The sequence below is a fragment of the Urocampus carinirostris genome, chromosome 13 (genome assembly GCF_059441175.1).
Source record: "Urocampus carinirostris isolate Australia breed hairy pipefish chromosome 13, RoL_Ucar_1.0, whole genome shotgun sequence".
Lineage (NCBI taxonomy): Eukaryota > Metazoa > Chordata > Actinopteri > Syngnathiformes > Syngnathidae > Urocampus > Urocampus carinirostris.
In genome coordinates, this window is record NC_142361.1 from 36,864,485 (window position 1) to 36,886,100 (window position 21,616).

Genomic DNA, 21,616 nt, shown 5'->3' on the forward strand with positions numbered 1-21,616 from the left:
AATTATTGAGTTTTAAATTTTGGGGTACATTTCTTAACTGTATAAATGAGTATTTTTCCCCTAAATACTTCTTGTAATTTTATGCCTTTTTAAAATATATATATATTTTTTTCACCTTGTAAAATCATTGTTTTGGTATGTTTTTTGAATTTCGCTTCACGTTATTAATTTGTTGTACATTATTGAGTTTTTTTACTACATTTTTTTAACTTGATATAATTAAGAGTTTATTTTACTTTGAATTCGTTTTTTTTTTTCCATGTTTGTTTCAGATATGTGTGTTTTTGTTTTTCCACATTGTTAAGTCATAACTTTTCCCATTTTATTTTTTATAGGTTTTTTTTGTCTTTGTTTTTTGGGGGCATGTTATAAATTTGTGACTTTATATGTTAAATTATTGAGTTTTAAGTTTCGGGGTACATTTCTTAACTGTATAAATGAGTATTTTTCCCCTAAATATTACTTGTAATTTTATGCCTTTTTATTTTATTTTTTTTCACCTTGTAAAATCATTTTTGGGGTTTTTTTTTTGAATTTCGCTTCACGTTATTAATTTGTTGTACATTATTGAGTTTTTTTACTACGTTTTTTTGAACTTGATATAAACAAGAGTTTATTTTACTTTGAATTCGTTTTTTTTTCATGTTTGTTTCAGACTAAACCCATTTTATTTTTTATAGGTTTTTTTTTTAAGTTTTGGGGTACATTTCTTAACTGTATAAATGAGTATTTTTCCGAATTATTTCTTGTAGTTTTATGCCTTTTTATTTATTTTTTTTAATTTTTTCACCTTGAAAGTCATTTTATTTCTTTATTTTCTTCACGTTATTGATGTCATGATTACTGATGCAAAGCACCTGTGCCCGCTCCTTTGGCGCCATCTGCCTCGGACCCTAAATGGCTTTCTGTCACCGTTTGTCAGTCCGTCTGCGAAACTCAGTTTACGCTAGGCAAGCTTTTCGACCCAGACTCACACCTGTTTTGGCTCCCGTCTGTTTGCCGGCTTCGACCCATTTTCTGATCTGGACCACGTTTTCTGCTTTCCTGTCCCGGCTACTGACCTGTTTTTTCCGCTAGCGACACCGCCATTGCTCGCCACGGAAGTGCGTTCAGAGTGACCTGCTCCTCTCAACCACCGGATGGTGTGTGCAATCCTTTCCCTTCTTCCCAATAAAACTGTGAGAAATGTTACGCGAGTGGGTCCTGTTTCCATTCTGGTCTTGACAATTAATTTGTGACTTAATTTGTTGTACATAATTGAGTTTTTTATGCTACTTTTTACTTGATAAATTTGTACTTTTTTCCTATTACATTTTGTAACATTTTGAGTGTTTTTTGGCAACTTTTCACGTGATAAATTCAGATGTTTTTCTATTTTATGTTTTGTACATTCTAGAAATGTATCCACGTTGTAAGTTTATTAAATTGTGACTATTTGTTATACATTCTTGTGTGTTTATCGATACATATTTTAACTTTGTAAATACATCATTTTTGGTATTTATTTCTCGTAAAAGTGTGAATTCTCTCTGACACTTTTCTACATTTTTCTTATTCCTATTTTAGATTTTTCCACTTTAGAAATGTATAATTTTTTGTATTTATTTCTTAAAAATATGAGTTGTTTTCTTGAAATATTTCCATGTTATTTATTCTTGTATTTGTCATTTTTCGCATGTATTTATTGAATATTTCTGAGTTTTTGGAGATAAATCCACGCTAGGAATATTCCCACTTCATTATTTGAGCATATTAAATTTTTCTAGTAGTTTTTGCATGAGACAAATTTGCAATGTTCATGTAAATTTGTGATGTTTTTGTCGTGTGCTATTTTTCACTTGTTTTCAATACTTTGAATATCACCGATAAAAACAAAGTACTCGATAAAACCCATTTTTCCATCTACATTTATTAAAAAAAAACAACAACAAAACATCCTAAACAACACCCCTCCCCGGAAACGAGACAGAGCGAGACGTTTCCGAGCAATACAAAGCGGCACGCTGTCATCTAGCAGCATCCAAATGTTGGAATCTCGGTTTATAGGTTTAAATATATCCTTTCTTTCTTTTCCTAAGCCCCGCCCACACTTTACAACGAGCACCGACGTCTCCTTAGCGGAGACAAAGAAAATCCCCCGGGTTAAATAAGCTTAAATAACAGCGTTAAATACAAGACACTTGTGCGGTCCACACCGACGGGAACGGAACCCGTTTTCGCGCTAACCTCGAATCGGCTACGAGCTACGACTCGTTATTGCTAGGACAGTGATCGTGAAAAGGGGGAGGAGCAACCGGAATCCGACCGATCGGAAAATAGTCTCCGGTCGAGGTACATTCATGACAAAGGACGAGGAAATCTTCAGTAGACGGACGCCACAAAGACTACGTTAGCGAGGTTTACATTCCGGCGTTTTTGCGAGTTCGGGGAGGGAGTGGGCGGAGTCTCGGGGCCGGTGGGCGGAGACTCAGGGTTTGTTGTCCACGCCCCGAAAGAACCATTCGGTGAACTTCCTGAGTTGCGCCGAAGCCGTCTGGCTCTCCTCCTGGAGACGGATGTTGTCCTGACGGAGATGCTGAACTTCCTCCTGGAGCATGGCTTTGTCCTCCTTCTCCTGGAGGAGGAGAAAAGAAAAAAAATGGCCGACACGTGAGCAAAAAAAAGCGCCGCGAAAGTCTACGTATGCGTTGGTCTTGAGATTTGAGCTTCGTTCATTTTTATTGGATTAAATTTGTATTCAATTAAATTGTATTTCTTTTTTAGTTGTATTAAAGTTGTGTATAATTTCATTTTGATATTAGTTTAAGTTAATTTTAACTTTAATTTTACTTCTTGTTTTTATTGGATTTAATTTTAATTTTAATTTAATTTTAATTTAATTTTAATTTAATTTTAATTTAATTTTAATTTAATTTTAATTTAATTTTAATTTAATTTTAATTTAATTTTAATTTAATTTTAATTTAATTTTAATTTAATTTTAATTTAAAAATGTTACGCGGTTGGGTATACCCTGTGGGCTGGTCGTGACACATTTTGTCCGGTATTTTGATTTAATTTAATTTTAATTTAATTTTAATTTAATTTTAATTTAATTTTAATTTAATTTTAATTTAATTTTAATTTAATTTTAATTTAATTTTAATTTAATTTTAATTTAATTTTAATTTAATTTTAATTTAATTTTTCAGTTTCTGTATTAATTTAATTTTTCAGTTTCTGTATTAATTTATTTTTATTTTTGTTGTATTGTATTTTAATTGAATTTTGTTTGATTTTCATTTTATTCATTTTCAATTAAAAAGGTAATTTATATTTTAATATTTATTTCTATTCTACATTGATTTTTTAAATTATTGTATTTACATCTATTCTATTATTGTTTTATTTTATTTATCCATTCATAGTTCTCATTTATGTTATAATTTTCTATTACTTTATTTTTATCTTTATTTATTAATTATTATAAAATTATATTTATATATATTTAAATTGTGATTGTGCCTAGCATTTTATTTTGTGTATTTTTTTACAATACATATTATTTTTTTATATTATTTTGTTGTACTTTGAATACTTTGATTATATTTGTTCATACTAATTATTTTAAAACATATTTTTTGTTGTAAACTGAATGTTTTCATTTGATTGATTTATTTTATAATATTTTATTTCATTGTACATTAAATGCCTTCATTATACTTATTTGTTTATACTTATTAATACAAAAACCTAATTTTTACTGTAAACGGAATGTTTTCATTTGATTGATTTATTTTATCATATTTTAGGTTTTTATTTTTTTGGTTATATAGACTTTTTTGTGGATTGGGTGTTTTTATTGATTTTTTTGTAATCATTTTATAATTGCTTTAATCCATCGTTATTAATTTTATTATTTTATATTTCATTCATTTTTATTTTATTTTGTGTATATTTTTTTACAATACAATTCTTTCTTTTATATTATTTCATCGTATTGTACTTACAATACTTTCATTATATTTATTTGTTTAAACTTATTGTTTTAAAACATATTTTTTGTTGTAAACTGAATGTTTTCATTTGATTGATATATTTTATCATATTCTAGGTTTTATTTTTTTTACCATACAGACTTTTATTGTGGATTGGGTGTTTTTATTGAATTTAGTTGTAATTATTTTACAATTGGTACTTTTATATATTTTCTGTTTGATTGTTCATTGATTTTTTTTTTACTGTATTTATATTTTTTAGACAATATGTTTTAAATATATATATCTTAAATATATACAATGAGTCATGCTAGCGGCTACATGCTAACGACGACATGTTTACGAGTCATGCTAACGGCTACATGCTAAAGAGTGAATGCGAACCGCTGTTTTGGAAAGGACGTCGTTGGGCGTCGCCCCAAAATATACGCAGAGACAGAAATATGGCAAAAAGGGAACGTTCTTTTATATATAGATTTATATAGAAGCCCTTTTATTTAGCAACTGCCCCTAAAAGGAGGAATTGGAGGCTTCAAAAATGATATTATGATGAAAGGAAGGAATGAACAAAGCCATCAAAGACACGAGGGAAAGGCGAGAGGACGCGCCGCTATAGCGCCGTCCTCGCGGGAATTTCCCCGGTCGTCATGGCGACAAAAGATGCGGGGTCACCTTGCGAAGGTCGTGCTGCAACTGCCTGAGGATGACCTCCAACTGGTTGACCTTGCCCGTCAGCGTCGAAGGGCACCTCGTAGAAAGAAGGAGAAAAACAATCATAAATATATCCATTTAGATGACTTTTTTTCAGCTTAAGGCTTAAGTTAAATTCAAGACTTTTTAAGACTCTTTGAAATCAGATTTAAGACTCAAAAAGGAAAAAAGTCACACACAATTGAAAAAAAAACAAAATTGTAGTGCTTCTTTCCGCCACTACCGGCGGGTGGCGCTGTGAGAGCTCAGCCAGCATCCACCCCGAAGAAGAAATCCGCTTTCCTCTTCCTAGTTCGTGTGTAAACATTCTATACTGTATCTCCAGCGCGCTAAGAACTTTAACATTTTTATTGATTAATATCTTGAGCATCCATTCAATATGATTGGTGTAAAGCACATGTGGCAAACAGGCGGCCCGCGGGCCAGATCAGGCCCGCTAAGGGATTTAATCCGGCCCGCGAGACAACACTCAAAGAAGCGCAAGAGAAAAACGAGCTGCTGGTTGAAATATGTCAACTTGATGTTGCCAAAGCCAGGTTCCTCTTACAAAGACACTGTACTTGTATTTATTTGTCTCTCTCTCTCTCTCTCTCTCTCTCTCTCTCTCTCTCTCTCTCTCTCTCTCTCTCTCTCTCTCTCTCTCTCTCTCTCTCTCTCTCTCTCTCTCTCTCTCTCTCTCTCTCTCTCTCTCTCTCTCTCTCTCTCTCTCTCTCTCTCTCCACCCCTTTTCTCCCACTCTCTCTCTGTCACTCCCTGTGTCTCTCTTTTTCTCTTCCATTGTTGCTCTTTGTCTCTCTCTCTCTCTCTCTGTGTCTTTTTAACTTCATTTGCTCTAACTTCTTTTTTTCCTTTTCTCTCTTTCTCTCTTCCTACCCTTCGCGCTTTCTTTTCTCTTTTCTCTCTTCCGTCTTTCCTATTTCTCTTTGGATTTCTTTCTTCCTCTCCCTTTCTTTTCCCCCTCTTTCACGACTTTTTATCTTTTGTTTCTCACGCATCTCTCCCTCTCTCTTTCTTTTTCTTTGTCCTGCCCTCTCTCCTTTTCCCTCCCTCTTTCTCTTACGTCTTTATCTCTCTTTTTCTTTCTCTTTAATCCACTAGTCCGGCCCCCGACAGAACGTTTGTTCTATCGTGTGGCCCGAGTTCAAATGATTTTGACAAGAAGAAGTGAGCCGTTTCTTTGGAAATGAAAGTGGAATAAGAAAGCTTGATGCGGTTGATAAAATGGTTGGATCGCTTTTTTTCGGCCACTTTTCACCACGGAGGAGGATGTCGCCTAACTCTTGAAGCCCATCTTCCAAAAACAAGTTAAACTCAACTTTATTTATCTTTATAGAGCGGATTGTTTTATAAAATGTTTATTTTTTAGAACAAAACAATACAGGTTATGTATACTTCTATAAACCTTAAACATACAAAATATAGCCTTGAAACGCCAATTAAGGCCTTACTTTTAGGATGATGAATTCAATACCTTTTAAGACTATTCGAGGATCTGCAGGGAACCCTAGATACCGTTTTGATACGAAGAGAGCTAAATATTCGTTCCTATCCATCCTACACTTACTCGGAATCCAGATCGACCCCTTCGGCCTCCGCGACCCGCCGGGTCAGTTCCCGGGAAAGTTCCAGGACTTCGGCCCGTTGCATTTCCGACATGGTGCAGAAGGACGCCACCCGTTGGTCTGCGAAAATATCAAAGATCACGTTTGGCGAGAAAGAAACATTTTTACGGGAGATAAAAACACAGGAAAAGTGTCACGGTTGCCATGGCGCACAATCGGCCCCGCCCACTGCACCCACAACACTTTGTCCAGTTCCCTGCTGGTTTCCTGTCCGGTATTGTGATAGTCTGGTCAGGGCTCTGGCATGTAATCGTTAGCATGTAGTCATTAGCATCTACTCATTGTCATCTGCCTGTTAGCATGTTGCCGTTGGTATAAATCATTAGCAGGACTCATTTAAATGTAGTCGTTAGCATTTAGCCCTTGCATGACTTGTTATTATCTACTTGTTAACATGTAGCTGTTATCATCTCAGGTAGCCATTAGCATGACTCATCAGCATCTACAAGTTAACATAACTTGTGAGCATGTAGTCATTAGCATCAACTCGTCAGCATGTAGCCATTAGCATGACTCGTAAACATCCACTTGTTAGTATGTAGTTGTTAGTATGTAGCCCTTAGAATGACTCATCAGATGTAGCTGTTAGCATGACTCAAAAGCATGTAGCCATTAGCATGACTCGTAAGCATACACTCTTTGTCTCTTTCTCTCTCTGTCTTTTAACCTCTTTTGCTCTAACTTCCTTTTTTCCTTTTCTCTCTTTTCTCTTTCTCTCTTCCTACCCTTCGCACTTTCTTTTCTCTTTTCTCTCCTTCTGTCTTTCTATTTCTCTTTGGATTTCTTTACTCCTCTCCCTTTCTTTTCCCCATCTCTCACGACTTTTTATCTCTTTTGTTTCGCACACTCTCTCCCTCTCTCTCTTACTCTTCCACCCCTTTTCTCCCACTCTGTCTCTGTCTCTTTCACTCTCTGCGTCTCTCTTTTTCTCTTCTTTTGTTGCTCTTTGTCTCTTTCTATCTGTGTCTTTTTAATTTATTTTGCTCTAACTTCCTTTTTTCCTTTTCTCTCTTTTCTCTTTCTCTCTTTCTACCCTTCGCACTTTCTTTTCTCTTTTCTCTCCTTCTGTCTTTCTATTTCTCTTTGGATTTCTTTACTCCTCTCCCTTTCTGTCCCCCTCTTTCACGACTTTTTATCTCTTTTGTTTCTCACGCTCTCTCCCTCTCTCTCTTTTTCTTTCTTTGTCCCGCCTTCTCTCCTTTTCCCTCCCTCTTTCTCTTATTTCTTTATCTCTCTTTTTGTTTCTCTTTAATCTACTCGTCCGGCCCCCCGACAGAATGTTTGTTTCATCATGTGGCCCCCGAGTTAAAATGAGTTTGACACCAATGCTCTAATCCATTGGCAGACAAAAAGTGAATTGAGTCTGGAGGTGGAGGCTCCGACCGGTCAGGAGTCAGAATAATACCAATCTTCTATTGGCTGAACTACCTCCCACTATACTTTTCCCTCTTGTCGACCTGATCTTCCATGGCGAGCGATGGCGGTGTCGGGGACGCAAAAACGGGTCGGTAGCCGGGACAGGAGAGCAAAAACGTGGTCGGGGTCGGAAGCGAGTCGAAAGCCAAAATAGGAGAGAAGACTTAGTCGGGGACAAAAGAAGTAGAAAGCCGGGACGGGAGAGCAGACGTGGACAGGATCAAAAACGGGTCGAAGCCGGGGGACAGACGGGAGCAAAAACGGGAGGTTCACTGAGGTGAAGGTTCGCAGACGGACTGACAAAAGGGGACAGACAGTACTGAGGACTCTATTGGCTGAACTACCTCCCATTATACCTTTCCCTCTTGTCGACCTGTTCATGGCCATACCACCCTGAAAACGCCCGATCTCTGGACCCAAAGCGTGGGGGCCTTCTTAGGACTCGGATGGCAGACTGCTTATGAAAACCAGGTGCTGTTAGTAGGTCATTTTGCGCACGCTCTGCTACGACAGCACTGACTGTACCCCCCTTACCCTGTTTCTTCTCGTTTGCATGAGAAGGGTTGGAAGATAAAGTGACAGTGTGTAATTGACACTGGAGTGGAAAACAAAGCCGAAGCGTGTCCGATCAAAGAAGCCCGAAGAACAACAAATAAAGGAGCGAGTTGGATGCACCCGGTGGAGCTGAAAAGACCCGATAGCTGGAGTTGGTCAGAGCTAGCTAACTTTAGCGGGAAAGGCTACAAAAAGGCCAGTAAAAGATTGCAAGAGCAAGCTTTATTGACACCAAACAGCAAATTCAAACAACAGCACCAAACAGCGAGCCATAGTCTGCAGCCAAATGGCCAAAATGAGTGGCTAGAGAGGGAAACAGTCAGAATAAAGTGGAAGATGCCTGGATAACAGAAAACAGGATTGTCGGATGTGGGAGGCGATTGAAATTCAAGGACGAAGAAGTAGCAGCTCAAAAAAACAATAGCAGCGAGGTACAGCTTGCAGCCAAGTGGCAAAACAGAGTGGTTAGAGAAGGAAACAGTGGAAAAAAAGTGGAATATGCTGGAATCACTGAACTCAATTGATGTTGAGGGTGCGTGACACTGAAGGACAAAGCAGTAACAGCTAACAATAACCATAGCAGCAAGCAGCGAGTCATAACCTGCATCCTAGTGGCTAACACGAGTGGCTAGAGATAAAAACAGTGGAAAAAAAGTGGATAAGGCTAGAATCATGGAAATAGTTGACATTTGATAAGGAAGGCGAGTGATATTGAAGGATGAAGCAGAACCAGCTGACAATAACAACAGCCGTCAGCAATAGCGTGACTAACATGAGTGACTAAAGAAGGAAACAGTCAAAAAAATCCATGGATGCCTTAATCACAGTATTCTGTGACCGTCAAATGCAGGGCTCAGCTGAGGAAGGCGAGTGAAACTGAAGGAAAAGGCAGTAAAACCATAGCAGCAGTAGCGAGTCATAAGCTGCAGCCTAGTGGCTAATATGAGTGGCTAGAGAAGGAAACAGTGGAAGAAAAGTGGATAAGGCTAGAATCATGGAAATAGTTGACATTTGATAAGGAAGGCGAGTGATATTGAAGGACGAAGCAGAACCTGCTGACAATAACAACAGCCGTCAGCAATCGCATGACTAACATGAGTGACTAGAGAGGGAAACAGTCGAAAATAGCCATGGATGCCTTAATCACAGTATTCTGTGACCGCCAAATGCAGGGCTCAGCTGAGGGAGGCGAGTGAAACTGAAGTATGAAGCAGTATAACCATAGCGGCGAGCAGCGAGACATAACCTGCAGCCTAGTGGCTAATATGAGTGGCTAGAGAAGGAGACAGTGGAAAAAAGTGGATAAGGCTGGAATCATGGAAATAGTTGACATTTGATAAGGAAGGCGAGTGATATTGAAGGGCTAGGCAGAACCAGCTGACAATAACAACAGCCGTCAGCAATCGCATGACTAACATGAGTGACTAGAGAAGGAAACAGTCGAAAAAAAATTCATGGATGCCTTAATCACAGTATTCTGTGACCATCAAATGCAGGGCTCAGCTGAGGGAGGCGAGTGAAACTGAAGGAAAAGGCAGTAAAACCATAGCAGCAGTAGCGAGTCATAAGCTGCAGCCTAGTGGCTAATATGAGTGGCTAGAGAAGGAAACAGTGGAAGAAAAGTGGATAAGGCTAGAATCATGGAAATAGTTGACATTTGATAAGGAAGGCGAGTGATATTGAAGGACGAAGCAGAACCTGCTGACAATAACAACAGCCGTCAGCAATCGCATGACTAACATGAGTGACTAGAGAGGGAAACAGTCGAAAATAGCCATGGATGCCTTAATCACAGTATTCTGTGACCGCCAAATGCAGGGCTCAGCTGAGGGAGGCGAGTGAAACTGAAGTATGAAGCAGTATAACCAGCGAGACAGAACCTGCAGCCTAGAGGCTAACACAAGTGGCTGGAGACAGAAACAGTGGAAAAAAAGTGGATAAGGCTAGAATCATGGGAATAGTTGACATTTGATAAGGAAGACAAGTGATATTGAAGGACGAAGCAGAAAAAGCTGACAATCACAACCGCTCTCAGCAATCGCGGGACTAACATGAGTGACTAGAGAAGGAAACAATAGAAAAACAAGCCATGGATACCTTAATAAAAGTATTCTGTGACCGTCAAATGCAGGGCTCAGCTGACGGGAGGCGAATGAATACTGAAGGACGAAGAAGGAACGGCAAATAATAACAATAACACGAGTGGCTAGAGAAGGGATAAGTGAAAAAAAGAGCGCTTTATGCCTGAATCATGAAAATTAGTGACACGAGCAGCTCTGAATGCCAACTGAGAACAGAATCAGCTATCAAAGAATAGTGGCTAAAATGAATGGCTAGATAGGGAAACAGTGACATAAGTTACCTACGTAATTACTTCCCAACCTACTAACTTATGTACTTCCATACTTACTAACATACGTATTCATCTACTTAGTTACTTCTGTACTTACACATTTAGCAAACAGGAGCAGCTAACAACAACAAAAAAAGCTAGCGGCAAGCCTTAGCCTGCAACATGAGCTAACAGAAGTGGCTAAAGAATGAAACAGTGGAAAAAAGTAGTACAAATGTTTAAACCTAACATCTGAGATGTGCTTTCGCTTAATATTCCAACCAATGGTTAATTATCTTAATGAATGACGTTAAAGAATGGCTTTTTAATACACACTGTCCCTTTAATAACATCATTGAATGTCCGAGCGAGTTAAATGAAGGGAGCGGAGCCCGGGGGCCGCGTCGGTTCGGTTTCCGTTCCACTTAAACGCCTTGCCGCAGGGAAACGCGGCAGGGAAACGAAACAAAACCGGAATCCAGAAACGGGAGTTGTTACTCACGATGACATACGAGTTGTCACATGCTACGTTGCCCGCTGAGTCGGCTCGGGGTCACTAAAAGTTCAATTCGTTTCCATGACGAAGGGGAAAAAAAAATCTCGCTGCCAGAAAATAGAATAAAAAAAGATCGGGGGTTTTCATGGTTGTACGGCCATGAACAGGGAGACGAGAGGGAAAGGTATTGTGGGAGGTAGTTCAGCCAATAGAAGATTGGCATGTTCCTGATGCGAACCGATAGCAGGCCAGCATTTTAAAAGATATCGACGTCTCTAGAAATAAGAATTAAAAAAAAAAAAAAATTAGCAACAGAAAATGCACTTTTCTTTTAAAATCGAAAGCCCGAGTTCTAAAATCTATTAAAAATAACAAAACAAAAAAACTAAAGGTAGATAAGAAATCGCCATAAAATACACCGAAAACCAAAACTGACCTCCATGAAGGTTTTGAAGGAATAAAGATGCAAGGGAGAAAGTCGAAGGCCCAGGTGTGAAACAGGCGGCCCGCGGGCCAAATCAGGCCCGCTAAGGGATTGAATCCGGCCCGCGAGACAACACTCAGAGAAGCGCAAGAGAAAAACAAGCTGCAGGTTGAAATATGTCAACTTGATGTTGCCAAAGAAAGGTGCCTCGAACAAAGACACTGTACTTGTATTTCTCTCTCTCTTTCTCTTTCTCTCTCTCTTTCTTTTCTACCTCTTCTCTCCCACTCTGTCTCTGCCTCTTTCACTCTCTGTTTCTCTCTTTTTCTCTTTCTTTGTTGCTCTTTGTCTCTTTCTCTCTCTTTGTCTTTTTAACTTCTTTTGCTCTAACTTCCTTTATTCTTTCTCTCTCTTTTCTCTTTCTCTCTTCCTACCCTTCGCGCTTTCTTTTCTCTTTTCTCTCCATCTGTCTTTCTATTTCTCTTTGGATTTCTTTCTTCCGCTCCCTTTCTTTTCCCCCTCTCTCATGACTTTTTATCTTTTATTTCTTACGCTCTCTCTCTCTCTCTTCCCCTCTTTTCCACCCCTTTTCTCCCACTCTCTGTCTCTGGCTCATTCACTCTCTGTTTCTCTCTTTTTCTCTTCCTTTGTTGCTCTTTGTCTCTTTCTCTCTCTGTGTCTTTTTAACTTCTTTTGCTCTAACTTCCTTTTTTCCTTTTCTCTCTTTTCTCTTTCTCTTTCTACCCTTTGCGCTTTCTTTTCTCTCCTTCTGTTGTTCTATTTCTCTTTGGATTTCTTTCTTCCGCTCCCTTTCTTTCCCCTCTCTCTCACAACTTTTTATCTATTGTTTCTCCCTCTCTCTCTTTCTTTGTCCCGCCCTCTCTTCTTTTCCCTCCCTCTTTCTCTTATTTCTTTATCTCTCTTTTTCTTTCTCTTTAATCTACTACAAGGACAGTACAAACATCTTCTTTGTTCCTTTATCACTTTGTTTTCCTTATCCTCACTGTAAAATGTGGAACTGGAGTCCCACGTCCAATTTCGTTGTCACAATATATCCCATGTTGTAACAATGACAGTAAAGGTATGTTCTATTCTATTCTATTGTATTCTATTCTACTAGTCCGGCCCCGACAGAATGTTTGTTCTATCGTGTGGCCCCCGAGTTAAAATGAGTTTGACACCCCTGGTCTAGGGCCTAGGTCATCTAGGGGGCGCTAGAGGCCAGGGGAAGGCAGGTTTACCTTCGAAGGATTTTGCGGCATCAAGCAGGTGAGACCAGTCCAGGCCCGTAGCGGCATCCGGGGGGGGCATGAGCCCCGACTGGGGGGGCACAAACCCCTTCTGACCCGACTTGGACCTTCCTGCCAAGAAGCCGTCCGAGAACCGGAACTCACCTGTAAAGACAGGCGGGGGCCTGGTTCAGTTTTTGGGCCTGGGGGGAGGGGGCTAATCGAGGGTTGGTGACCCAAAATGTTGAAAAAGCCGTATTGGACCAAAAAACAAAACAAAAAAACCCACCGAAAAAAAAAGCTGAAAAAAAAGACAGCTTAATCGAGATAAATAGATAGAAAGAGAGAGAGAGAAAGAGATAGATAGATAGATAGATAGATAGATAGATAGATAGATAGATAGATAGATAGATGTTTAGATGTCTAGATAAATAGGGAGAGAGAGAGAGAGAGAGAGAGAGAGAGATGTCTAGATGTCTAGATAGATAGATAGATGTCTAGATAGATAGATGTTTAGATGTCTAGATAAATAGGGAGAGAGAGAGAGAGAGAGAGAGAGAGAGATGTCTAGATAGATAGATAATGTCTAGATAGATAGATAGATAGATAGATAGATGCCTAGATAGATAGATGTTTAGATGTCTAGATAAATAGGGAGAGAGAGAGAGAGAGAGAGAGAGAGAGAGAGAGAGATGTCTAGATGTCTAGATAGATAGATAGATGTCTAGATAGATAGATGTTTAGATGTCTAGACAAATAGGGAGAGAGAGAGAGAGAGAGAGATGTCTAGATGTCTAGATAGATAGATAATGTCTAGATAGATAGATAGATAGATAGATAGATGCCTAGATAGATAGATGTTTAGATGTCTAGATAAATAGGGAGAGAGAGAGTGGAGAGAGAGAGAGAGAGAGAGAGAGAGAGAGAGAGAGAGAGATGTCTAGATAGATAGATAGATAGATAGATGGATGTTTAGATGTCTAGATAAATAGGGAGAGAGAGAGAGAGAGAGAGAGAGAGAGAGAGAGATGTCTAGATGTCTAGATAGATAGATAGATAGATAGATAGATAGATAGATGGATGTTTAGATGTCTAGATAAATAGGGAGAGAGAGAGAGAGAGAAAGAGAGAGAGAGATATGGTCTTGACAGTATTTTGTAGTATTTCAACAGGACGGGACAGCCAGGATCGATACCAGATACACGAGCAGATGCAGGACGGACGGGATCGATACCGGACAGGACGGGACAGCCAGGATCGATACCAGATACACGAGCAGATGCAGGACAGACGGGATCGATACCGGACAGGACGGGACAGCCAGGATCAATACCAGATACAAGAGCATATACGGGACAGACGGGATCGATACTGGATAGGAAGGGACAGCCAGGATCGATACCAGATACAATAGCAGATATGGGACGGACGGGATCGATACTGGACAGGACGGGACAGACAGGATCGATACCAGATACTGGAGACTGGAGTCAGATATCAGACAGGACGAGACGGATGGGATCGACCCCGACCACGTTTTTGAAATATTTTTTGCGCCAAATTTCAAGCTTTTAAAGCAAATAAATATCGGCTCCAAATGTTGGCTTCCTCTCAATACTAATAATTGGCATCCCATATCGGTCAATCCTAAAAGATTATTTATTCCAATGCAATTCTGTGGTTTAATTTGTAGATCTAGAGTCGTTATTTTGTCACAGTCGTATACTCTCAGTCGGTAATGATGTCATCGAGGTAAGTTTGCTCCTCATTGGTTTTTATGAAGCTGCGACGCTACTTTGCAGAGTTTCCCTTTTGGCATGTGGTCCCGGTCCCATTTCTGTTCTTACTTCTTAGGTTGGACGAGGGCACGTGGCGTAGTATGCGCGGGGGCAGCGTGCAGTGGTAAGGCGGCGTGCTGCTGAAGAGGATGTCGTGCGTCGCCACATCCGACGCCGATCCGAACGACGAACCCCGGCGGTTGCTGCAAACGCTCTCGTCCGACAGAGTCCGGTAGAGCGACGGGCTGCCCGGCGCCGGAAGCTGCAGCAGAAAAGAAATAACTGTTATCCCTCGCTGGAAAAGAATCCCGGGATCTGTTATCCCCGATCGCATATTGCTGCAAGCGTAGCCATCAGAGTGAATTTTTTGTTGCCTATTCTAGCACTGTCTACCAAAAATGTGAACCATACTTGTGCACCCACGATCCATTATCCCCAATCGCATATTGCTGCGAGCAGCGATCGGCAAAAAGCTCTTTTTCCAGTCTTGGCGTCTCTTTTTTAGCCCTTTTTTCCTCATAAAATAAACTACACTCGTGCAGCCACGTTCCATTATCCCCAATCCCATAAAGCTACAAGCGGGGATCAGCAGAAGGTGTTTCTCAATCAATTAATCAAAATATACTTGTCTAGCACTATGTAACATTTAGGACATGCCTTTCTGGGTCACCTATAATAAAATGCACATTTGTGGTCGCGATCCATTCTCCCTGGTCTATTTAAATTCACCCCTGTCCAGAAAGTAGATACATTTCTTGTTTTTTAACAAGATTTTTAGTAAAAATTGAAAGGATAATGGTCAGCAATGTGTTAATCAGTCGTGATTTTTTTGATCATGATAAAAATCAAGACCTGAATATTATTTTTAGAAACTGCAATCCCTCGCTAGTTTGTACTTTACGGTCTCAGTGCATCACAAGTTAAACATTTTACGTGAACCATTATCCCCCATTTCTTATGTTATGCCAGCAAGCACCTGGAAATCAATTTTTTTTAGCCTGGATGCTCATTTTTGGTGTCCACTTAAAATGAATTTGTTATTGTACAGCCTTGATCCATTATCCCCAATCCCATATTTCTGTTTTGGACCACCTGAAATCACTGCGCCATTTCAGCCACAATCAATTATCCTCAATCGCATACCTGCAGAGTGCAATTTTGTTGAACCTGGTGGCTCTTTTTTGCCATTCTCTCAACCGAAATGTGAACTGCACTCGTATGGCTATGATCCATGATCCCCGATCGCATATTGATGCAAGCAAGAGGACACTTTTGCTGGTCCTGCCAGATCGTTTTAACAGTTCTGTCCATCAAAAAGTGGACTGCATTTGTGGGGCTGTTATCCTTTATCCCCAATCTACTATTGCTCCAACCAAGGACTGGCTAAAGACATTTTCGTGAAATGCACAGTTGTGCCCGTGATCCATTCTCCCTGATTAAATCAATCTCTGTCCAAAAGTAGGTACATTTCTTTTCTTTTTTTCACATTTTATTTTGTAAACAGCAAAGCAATGTGCTAATCAGTCACTATTTTTTTTGCAGGGGGAAGAATTTGGATAAAACTGAGGCTTGACTATTATTTTTAAAACACTGTGACTTTCTGTTATCCCTTACTACTTTGTAGTTCCTGGCCTCAGTGCATTACACATTAAATCATATTCTGTGATCCGTTATCCAATGTTCCCTGTAAATTTTCCTTACGGGTCTGAGCGTTCACACAAAGTCGGTGAGCAACGCTTGAAACAACAGTGAGCAACAGTAATCCCAAGTGTGGCAACTAATCCATTATCAAACATGTCCAAAACTTGACATCAAGTTAGATTTTGCTGAGTTTCCGGCAATGCAACATTCTTTTTCTCTTTTGAATGAATTGACTCATGTACGATTGCCTACAAACGTCGTTTGTTCTTACAGTTCTTTCACAAGATATCCATTTCTTTTTTTTTCCTGATATATTTTGTCGCATAATATTAACATTTTTGGGGGCTTATGGAGTCGGTTGCAAGATACAGAACTGTACTTAATCACGTTTTTTTAGTGGAAATACAATGTTGGCAACAAGATTCAATTGATATCATTGGAAATTTTTGAATGCAACACAAACTTCTTTTTCTTTTTTCCGTGTTTTTTTTCTACTTTTTTAAAAATTCCTATAAAAAAAGTCTCATTGTGTTTATTTTTTCCGAGCTGTTACTTTTTTCTTTTTGTTTTCTATTTACTTTTTTTCCTACGTTTCTTTCTTTTCTTTTTTTCTTGCTTTTTTTCTAAATTTTTCCTTCTTTTTTTTCCTCTTCCTTTTGTTTCTTTTTTTCTCAGCTTTTCACTCCTCTTTCATTTTGGTATTTTTTTCTTTTTTGTTCTATTCCCCCCTTCCTTTAAATCATTTTTTGTGCATCATTTTACATGATATTTGGTCATGTTGGGATGAAAGAAGCAAAAACAACCCGAAGAGCCGTTGAGGACCCGAAAGAGTGTAGGAGAAAATGTAGGTTCGATAATCTTTTAAGTCTTCTTTCGTGATTGAATAAGTACATCGGGAGCCAGCCATGAGGGGGAGCCTTTTATTTCGTCATCCCAAAAGAACTCAGAGAACTCCAGACATAACACTGCTCTTATAGCTTCAGTTTGAGCCCAACCCAAAAGGCGGCCCTAGTCCTCAGTAATCAACACGGAAGATGCTGTCGTAACCTTATTAGGACATGTTGTTCGCCTCAGTTTGCTCAGAGAGTCCTTGAAGAAGGGCCTTGCAGGTCTCAACTGTCTTGCCAAGGATCTTCCCGAAATTTCAATGTCAATCATTTCTAAATGTATGTAACTCTATACGACAAATGCAAGTCTGTTTGCCACAACAAGAGCCGGTTCCTTTTAGTGAGCCGAGCCGAAGAAGCCGGTTCTCGACAAACTCTACTGACTTTACTCAACTTCGTTCTACTTCGACTCGACTTCAAAATACCGCATTTAGGACACAACGTCAGGGGAACCCGTGTATTTTGACCTTCATGCACTGTAACTTTGACTTAATTCGCTTCTTAATTAGCAATTTTGAGCCCTCATTTTTGTGCGCTGGCTCGATTTTCTTGTGCGCCGAGAATGTTAGCTTAGAGGGAACACTGCCGTTATCCCTGATTGCTTATTTCTGCGAGCAGATACCCTCACACCACACTTTTGTTAAGTCTGGTAACTCTTTTTTTGCCCTCATTCCCGCTTAAAATAAACTGTACTCATGCAGCCTTGACCCATTATCCCCAACCCCATCCTGCTTTAAACATGGACGAGCAGAAGGCATTCTATTTCCTCGTGTGTCCACACAAAACGTCTTTTCCTTGACGTCAGCCGCACAATAGTTGGTGCCACCGAGGTCCGAAATCAATCTTTGGGCACCCGCTAGCTCGCCCACACGAGGAATCACATGGGAAGTGACATAAACGCTAACCTCGGCTGGATTACTCGCAGTCACGTCAACATCTATTCCATTACATATGAGAACATGTTTTTTTTCTCTATTGTCAGGATTGTAAAGCGTCTCTTTGACGTGCCAGCTGATGATTGAGAAAGCAACAGAGTGCCTGCCCCCCCCCCCCTTAACAAAGTATATATTCATTAGGATGATTATGCTTGGAGATCCGTTCGCATGCATAGTCTTTGTACATGTTATCAGTAAGAGAGGATGTGAGGCTTACAATGGAGCGCAATCAGCTACTTTGGCCTTTGTTATCGAGATCCTTTCGAAGCCGGAGCGGAAAAATACAACGCCGAGATTTTTTCAACGGTATCAAGCGGAAAAAGATACATTTACAGCAGGGGTCGGGGACCTACGGCCGGCGAGCGATACACGGCTTTTCTCAAGAGAACATATGGCTCGAAGATGAAATGATACCCGTGCAAACCTTATCTGAAGCGTTCCCATTCTAACAAGTCCAGAGACAAGTCGAGTGTGTGCATGGCTGACCTAGCGCTAATAGCACGAGTGGTTTAACAGTATATAAAGTGCATACCCCCCACGGCAGTTTACAGCCGAGGTGTCACACCAACAGACCTGGTTTCGGCGGTATGTCGCTAAGGAATTCTTTAAATGGAAGCTCCTCAAAGAATTTGGGTTCACTGTTGAGACACCTGATGATGAAAACCCATAGAAAACGTGTAAACAGCCAGAAGTGCCAGCCAAGCACACAGATCAGTTTGATTGGGGGAGCAGTCGAGGTGTCACACCAACAGACCCCGTTTCGGCTGTACGTCGCTAAGGAATTCTTTAAATGGAAGCTCATCGAACAATTTGGGTTCACTGTTGAGACACCTGATGATGAAAACCCATAGAAAGCGTGTAAACAGCCAGAAATGCCAGCCAAGCACACAGATTAGTTTGATTGGGGGAGCAGTCGAGGTGTCACACCAACAGACCCCGTTTCGGCGGGACGTCACTAAGGAATTCTTTAAATGGAAGCTCATCGAACAATTTGGGTTCACTGTTGAGACACCTGATGCTAAAAACCCATAGAAAACATGCAAACAGCCAGAAATGCCAGCGAAGCACACAGATTAGTTTGATTGGGGGAGCAGTCGAGGTGTCACACCAACAGACCCCGTTTCGGCGGGACGTCACTAAGCAATTCTTTGAATGGAAGCTCCTCAAAGAATTTGGGTTCACTGTTGAGACACCTGATGATGAAAACCCATAGAAAACGTCTAAACATCCAGAAACGCCAGCCAAGCACACAAACAATCCTTTCCCTTTTTCCCCAAAAAACTAAGAGAAACGTACGCAAGTGGGTCCTGTCTCCATTCTGGTCCTGACACATTTGTTTACTAACAAACTACTTCTTACGATTTTCAATGGGTAATAAGTGACACGAGTCTTTGGAGTTTGCGGCATCCCAAAATAAGACATTCGTGCATCCCCAGGGTCCCTTCCAGGAGCATAATAAATGAGGAAGAGGGCAAAGATGCAATAATGTCTCCATCAGACATTTAGTTGTTCATTCAGAACATCCCCCCAGAGTAGACCAAATCGAATCCACCTGTCAATAGCCGATAAAGCCGCAGATGTTTGCTCCGGCTTGCCGGTTATCTACTCGGAAAATAGCTCCAGGGACGTTTTGCTCGTGTGGAATCGCTGTTCGGTCATCCATCTCATTTCAGCACCGCCTATCCTCAGTAGGGTCTCGGGGGTGCTGGAGCCCATCCCAGCTCTCTTCGGGCAGTGGGCAGGGGTCACCTTGAACTGGTTGCCAGCCAATCGCAGGGCACACAGGGACAGGCAAGCATTCACTCACTCATTCACACGTAGGGATCATTTGGAGTCACCATTTCACCTGCCATGCATGTTTTTGGAACGTGGGAGGCACAGGGAGAACATGCAAACTCAGTGGGAGGCCGGAACGGATTTCAATCTGGGGCCTCAGAACTGTGGGGCAGACAGGATCGATACCAGATACTGAAGACTGGAGTCAGATATCAGACATGACGAGACAGATGGGATCGACCCCGACCCCGTTTTTGCTCTCCTGTCTCCGCTACTGACCCGTTTTTCCGTTTCCAACACCGCCCTCGCTCGCCACGGAAGATCCACTTCCGCGTTCAGAGCGACCTGCTTCCCGCGTCCAGCAATCACCGGATCGTGGGAGCAACCCTTTCTCTTTTTTCAATAAAACTTGTGAGAAACGTTACGCGATTTTGGTCCTGTTTCCGTTATGGTCTTGACCAGGGGTGTCAAACATGCAGCCTGGGGGCCAGGTCAGGCCCGCTAAGGGATTGAATCCGGCCCGCGAGACAACGCTCAGTGAAGCACAAGGGAAAAACGAGCTGCAGGTTGAAATAAGTCCACTTGATGTTGCCAAAGCCAGGTGCCTCTCACAAGACAGTGTACTTGTATTTCTCTCTCTCTCTCTCTCTCTCTCTCTCTCTCTCTCTCTCTCTCTCTCTCTCTCTCTCTCTCTCTCTCTCTCTCTCTCTCTCTCTCTCTCTCTCTCTCTCTCTCTCTCTCTCTCTCTCTCTCTCTCTCTCTCTCTCTCTCTCTCTCTCTCTCTCTCTTCCTCCCTTTTTCTCTCACTCTCTGTGTCTATCACTTTCTGTGTCTCTTTCTCTTTCTTTGTTTCTCTTTGTCTCTTTTTTTCTCTGTGTCTTTTTACCTTCTTTTGCCCCCTCTTCCATTTTTCCTTTTCTCTATTTCGCTCTCTCCTGCTTTCCCCTTCTCTCCTTCTCCCATTCTCTCTTTCTCTCCTTCTCTTTTCTCTCCTTTCCTCTTTCTCTCTTTCTATTTCTCGTTGGATATCATTCTTTCTCTCTCTTTCTTCCCCCCTCTCTCACTATTTGTCTTTATATCTTTTTTGTTTCTCACATTCTCTCTCCCTCTCTCTTCTCTCTCTCTTTCTCCCTTTCATTGTCCCACCCTCTCTCTTTTTCTCTCCTTCACTTTGTCTTATTTCTTTCTCTCTTTTCCTTTCCCTCTAATCTACTAGTCCGGCCCCCGGGAGAATGTTTGTTCTATCGTGTGGCCCCCGAGGTAAATTGAGTTTGACACCCCTGGTCTTGACAGTATTTTGTGGTACTGCCATGCATGTTTTTGGAAGGTGGGAAGCACAGGGAGAACATGCAAACTCAGAAGGAGGCCGGTAACGGATTTCAATCTGGGGCCTCGGAACTGTGGGGCTGAAGTGCTAACCACTCAGCCTCCAGGGCAGCTCCTGTACCTGGTGTTAGGGTTTAACCACTGAAGGTTTTGGACTCTCCATCCATGGTCCTCACCTTCTGACTTTCACCCGGCGGACTTTCGGTCAGCATCATTTTGAAGTAGTCTTCCTTAGAAAGCCGTTGAGAGGATTCTCCATCCCGCCCGGCTGATTCCTCGGCATACAGTTGCCTGGGAACAAAGAAGGGGTGGAGGGGTTAGAGGTCATTCGGCAAGGTCACGAGAGGCTTAACGGTCGAGCTAGCAAGTTGTGAAGGTCAAACAAGGGCAAAGTGAGGAGAGCACAAACGAGCGGCGTGAAGATAAAAGATAAAACGAGGGGATGGTTGGAAAAACACCAGGAAGGAAGTGCAGGAAACAAAAACACTCAAAACACACTGTGGTGTCCGCA

The 21,616-nt window shown here is 40.9% G+C and overlaps 1 protein-coding gene across 5 annotated transcripts in view; it reads right to left on the reverse strand.

Moving 5' to 3' along the window:
• Window positions 1-1,889: 1,889 nt before the first annotated feature.
• Window positions 1,890-21,616, reverse strand: part of sipa1l2a (signal-induced proliferation-associated 1like 2, genome duplicate a) — a 172,446-nt gene continuing 152,719 nt past the window's right edge. For 4 of the 5 annotated variants that reach the window (XM_088350959.1, XM_088350957.1, XM_088350955.1 and 1 more), the window contains 6 exons: window positions 21,282-21,396; window positions 14,610-14,802; window positions 12,775-12,927; window positions 6,253-6,370; window positions 4,650-4,725; window positions 1,890-2,614 (listed from right to left, as the gene is read on the reverse strand). In XM_088350959.1, the coding sequence (XP_088207085.1) occupies window positions 2,468-2,614; window positions 4,650-4,725; window positions 6,253-6,370; window positions 12,775-12,927; window positions 14,610-14,802; window positions 21,282-21,396 (802 nt within the window). In that variant the 3' untranslated portion in view covers window positions 1,890-2,467. The remainder of the gene's footprint in view (window positions 2,615-4,649; window positions 4,726-6,252; window positions 6,371-12,774; window positions 12,928-14,609; window positions 14,803-21,281; window positions 21,397-21,616) is intronic. The other variant, XM_088350958.1, reaches the window with a different exon arrangement.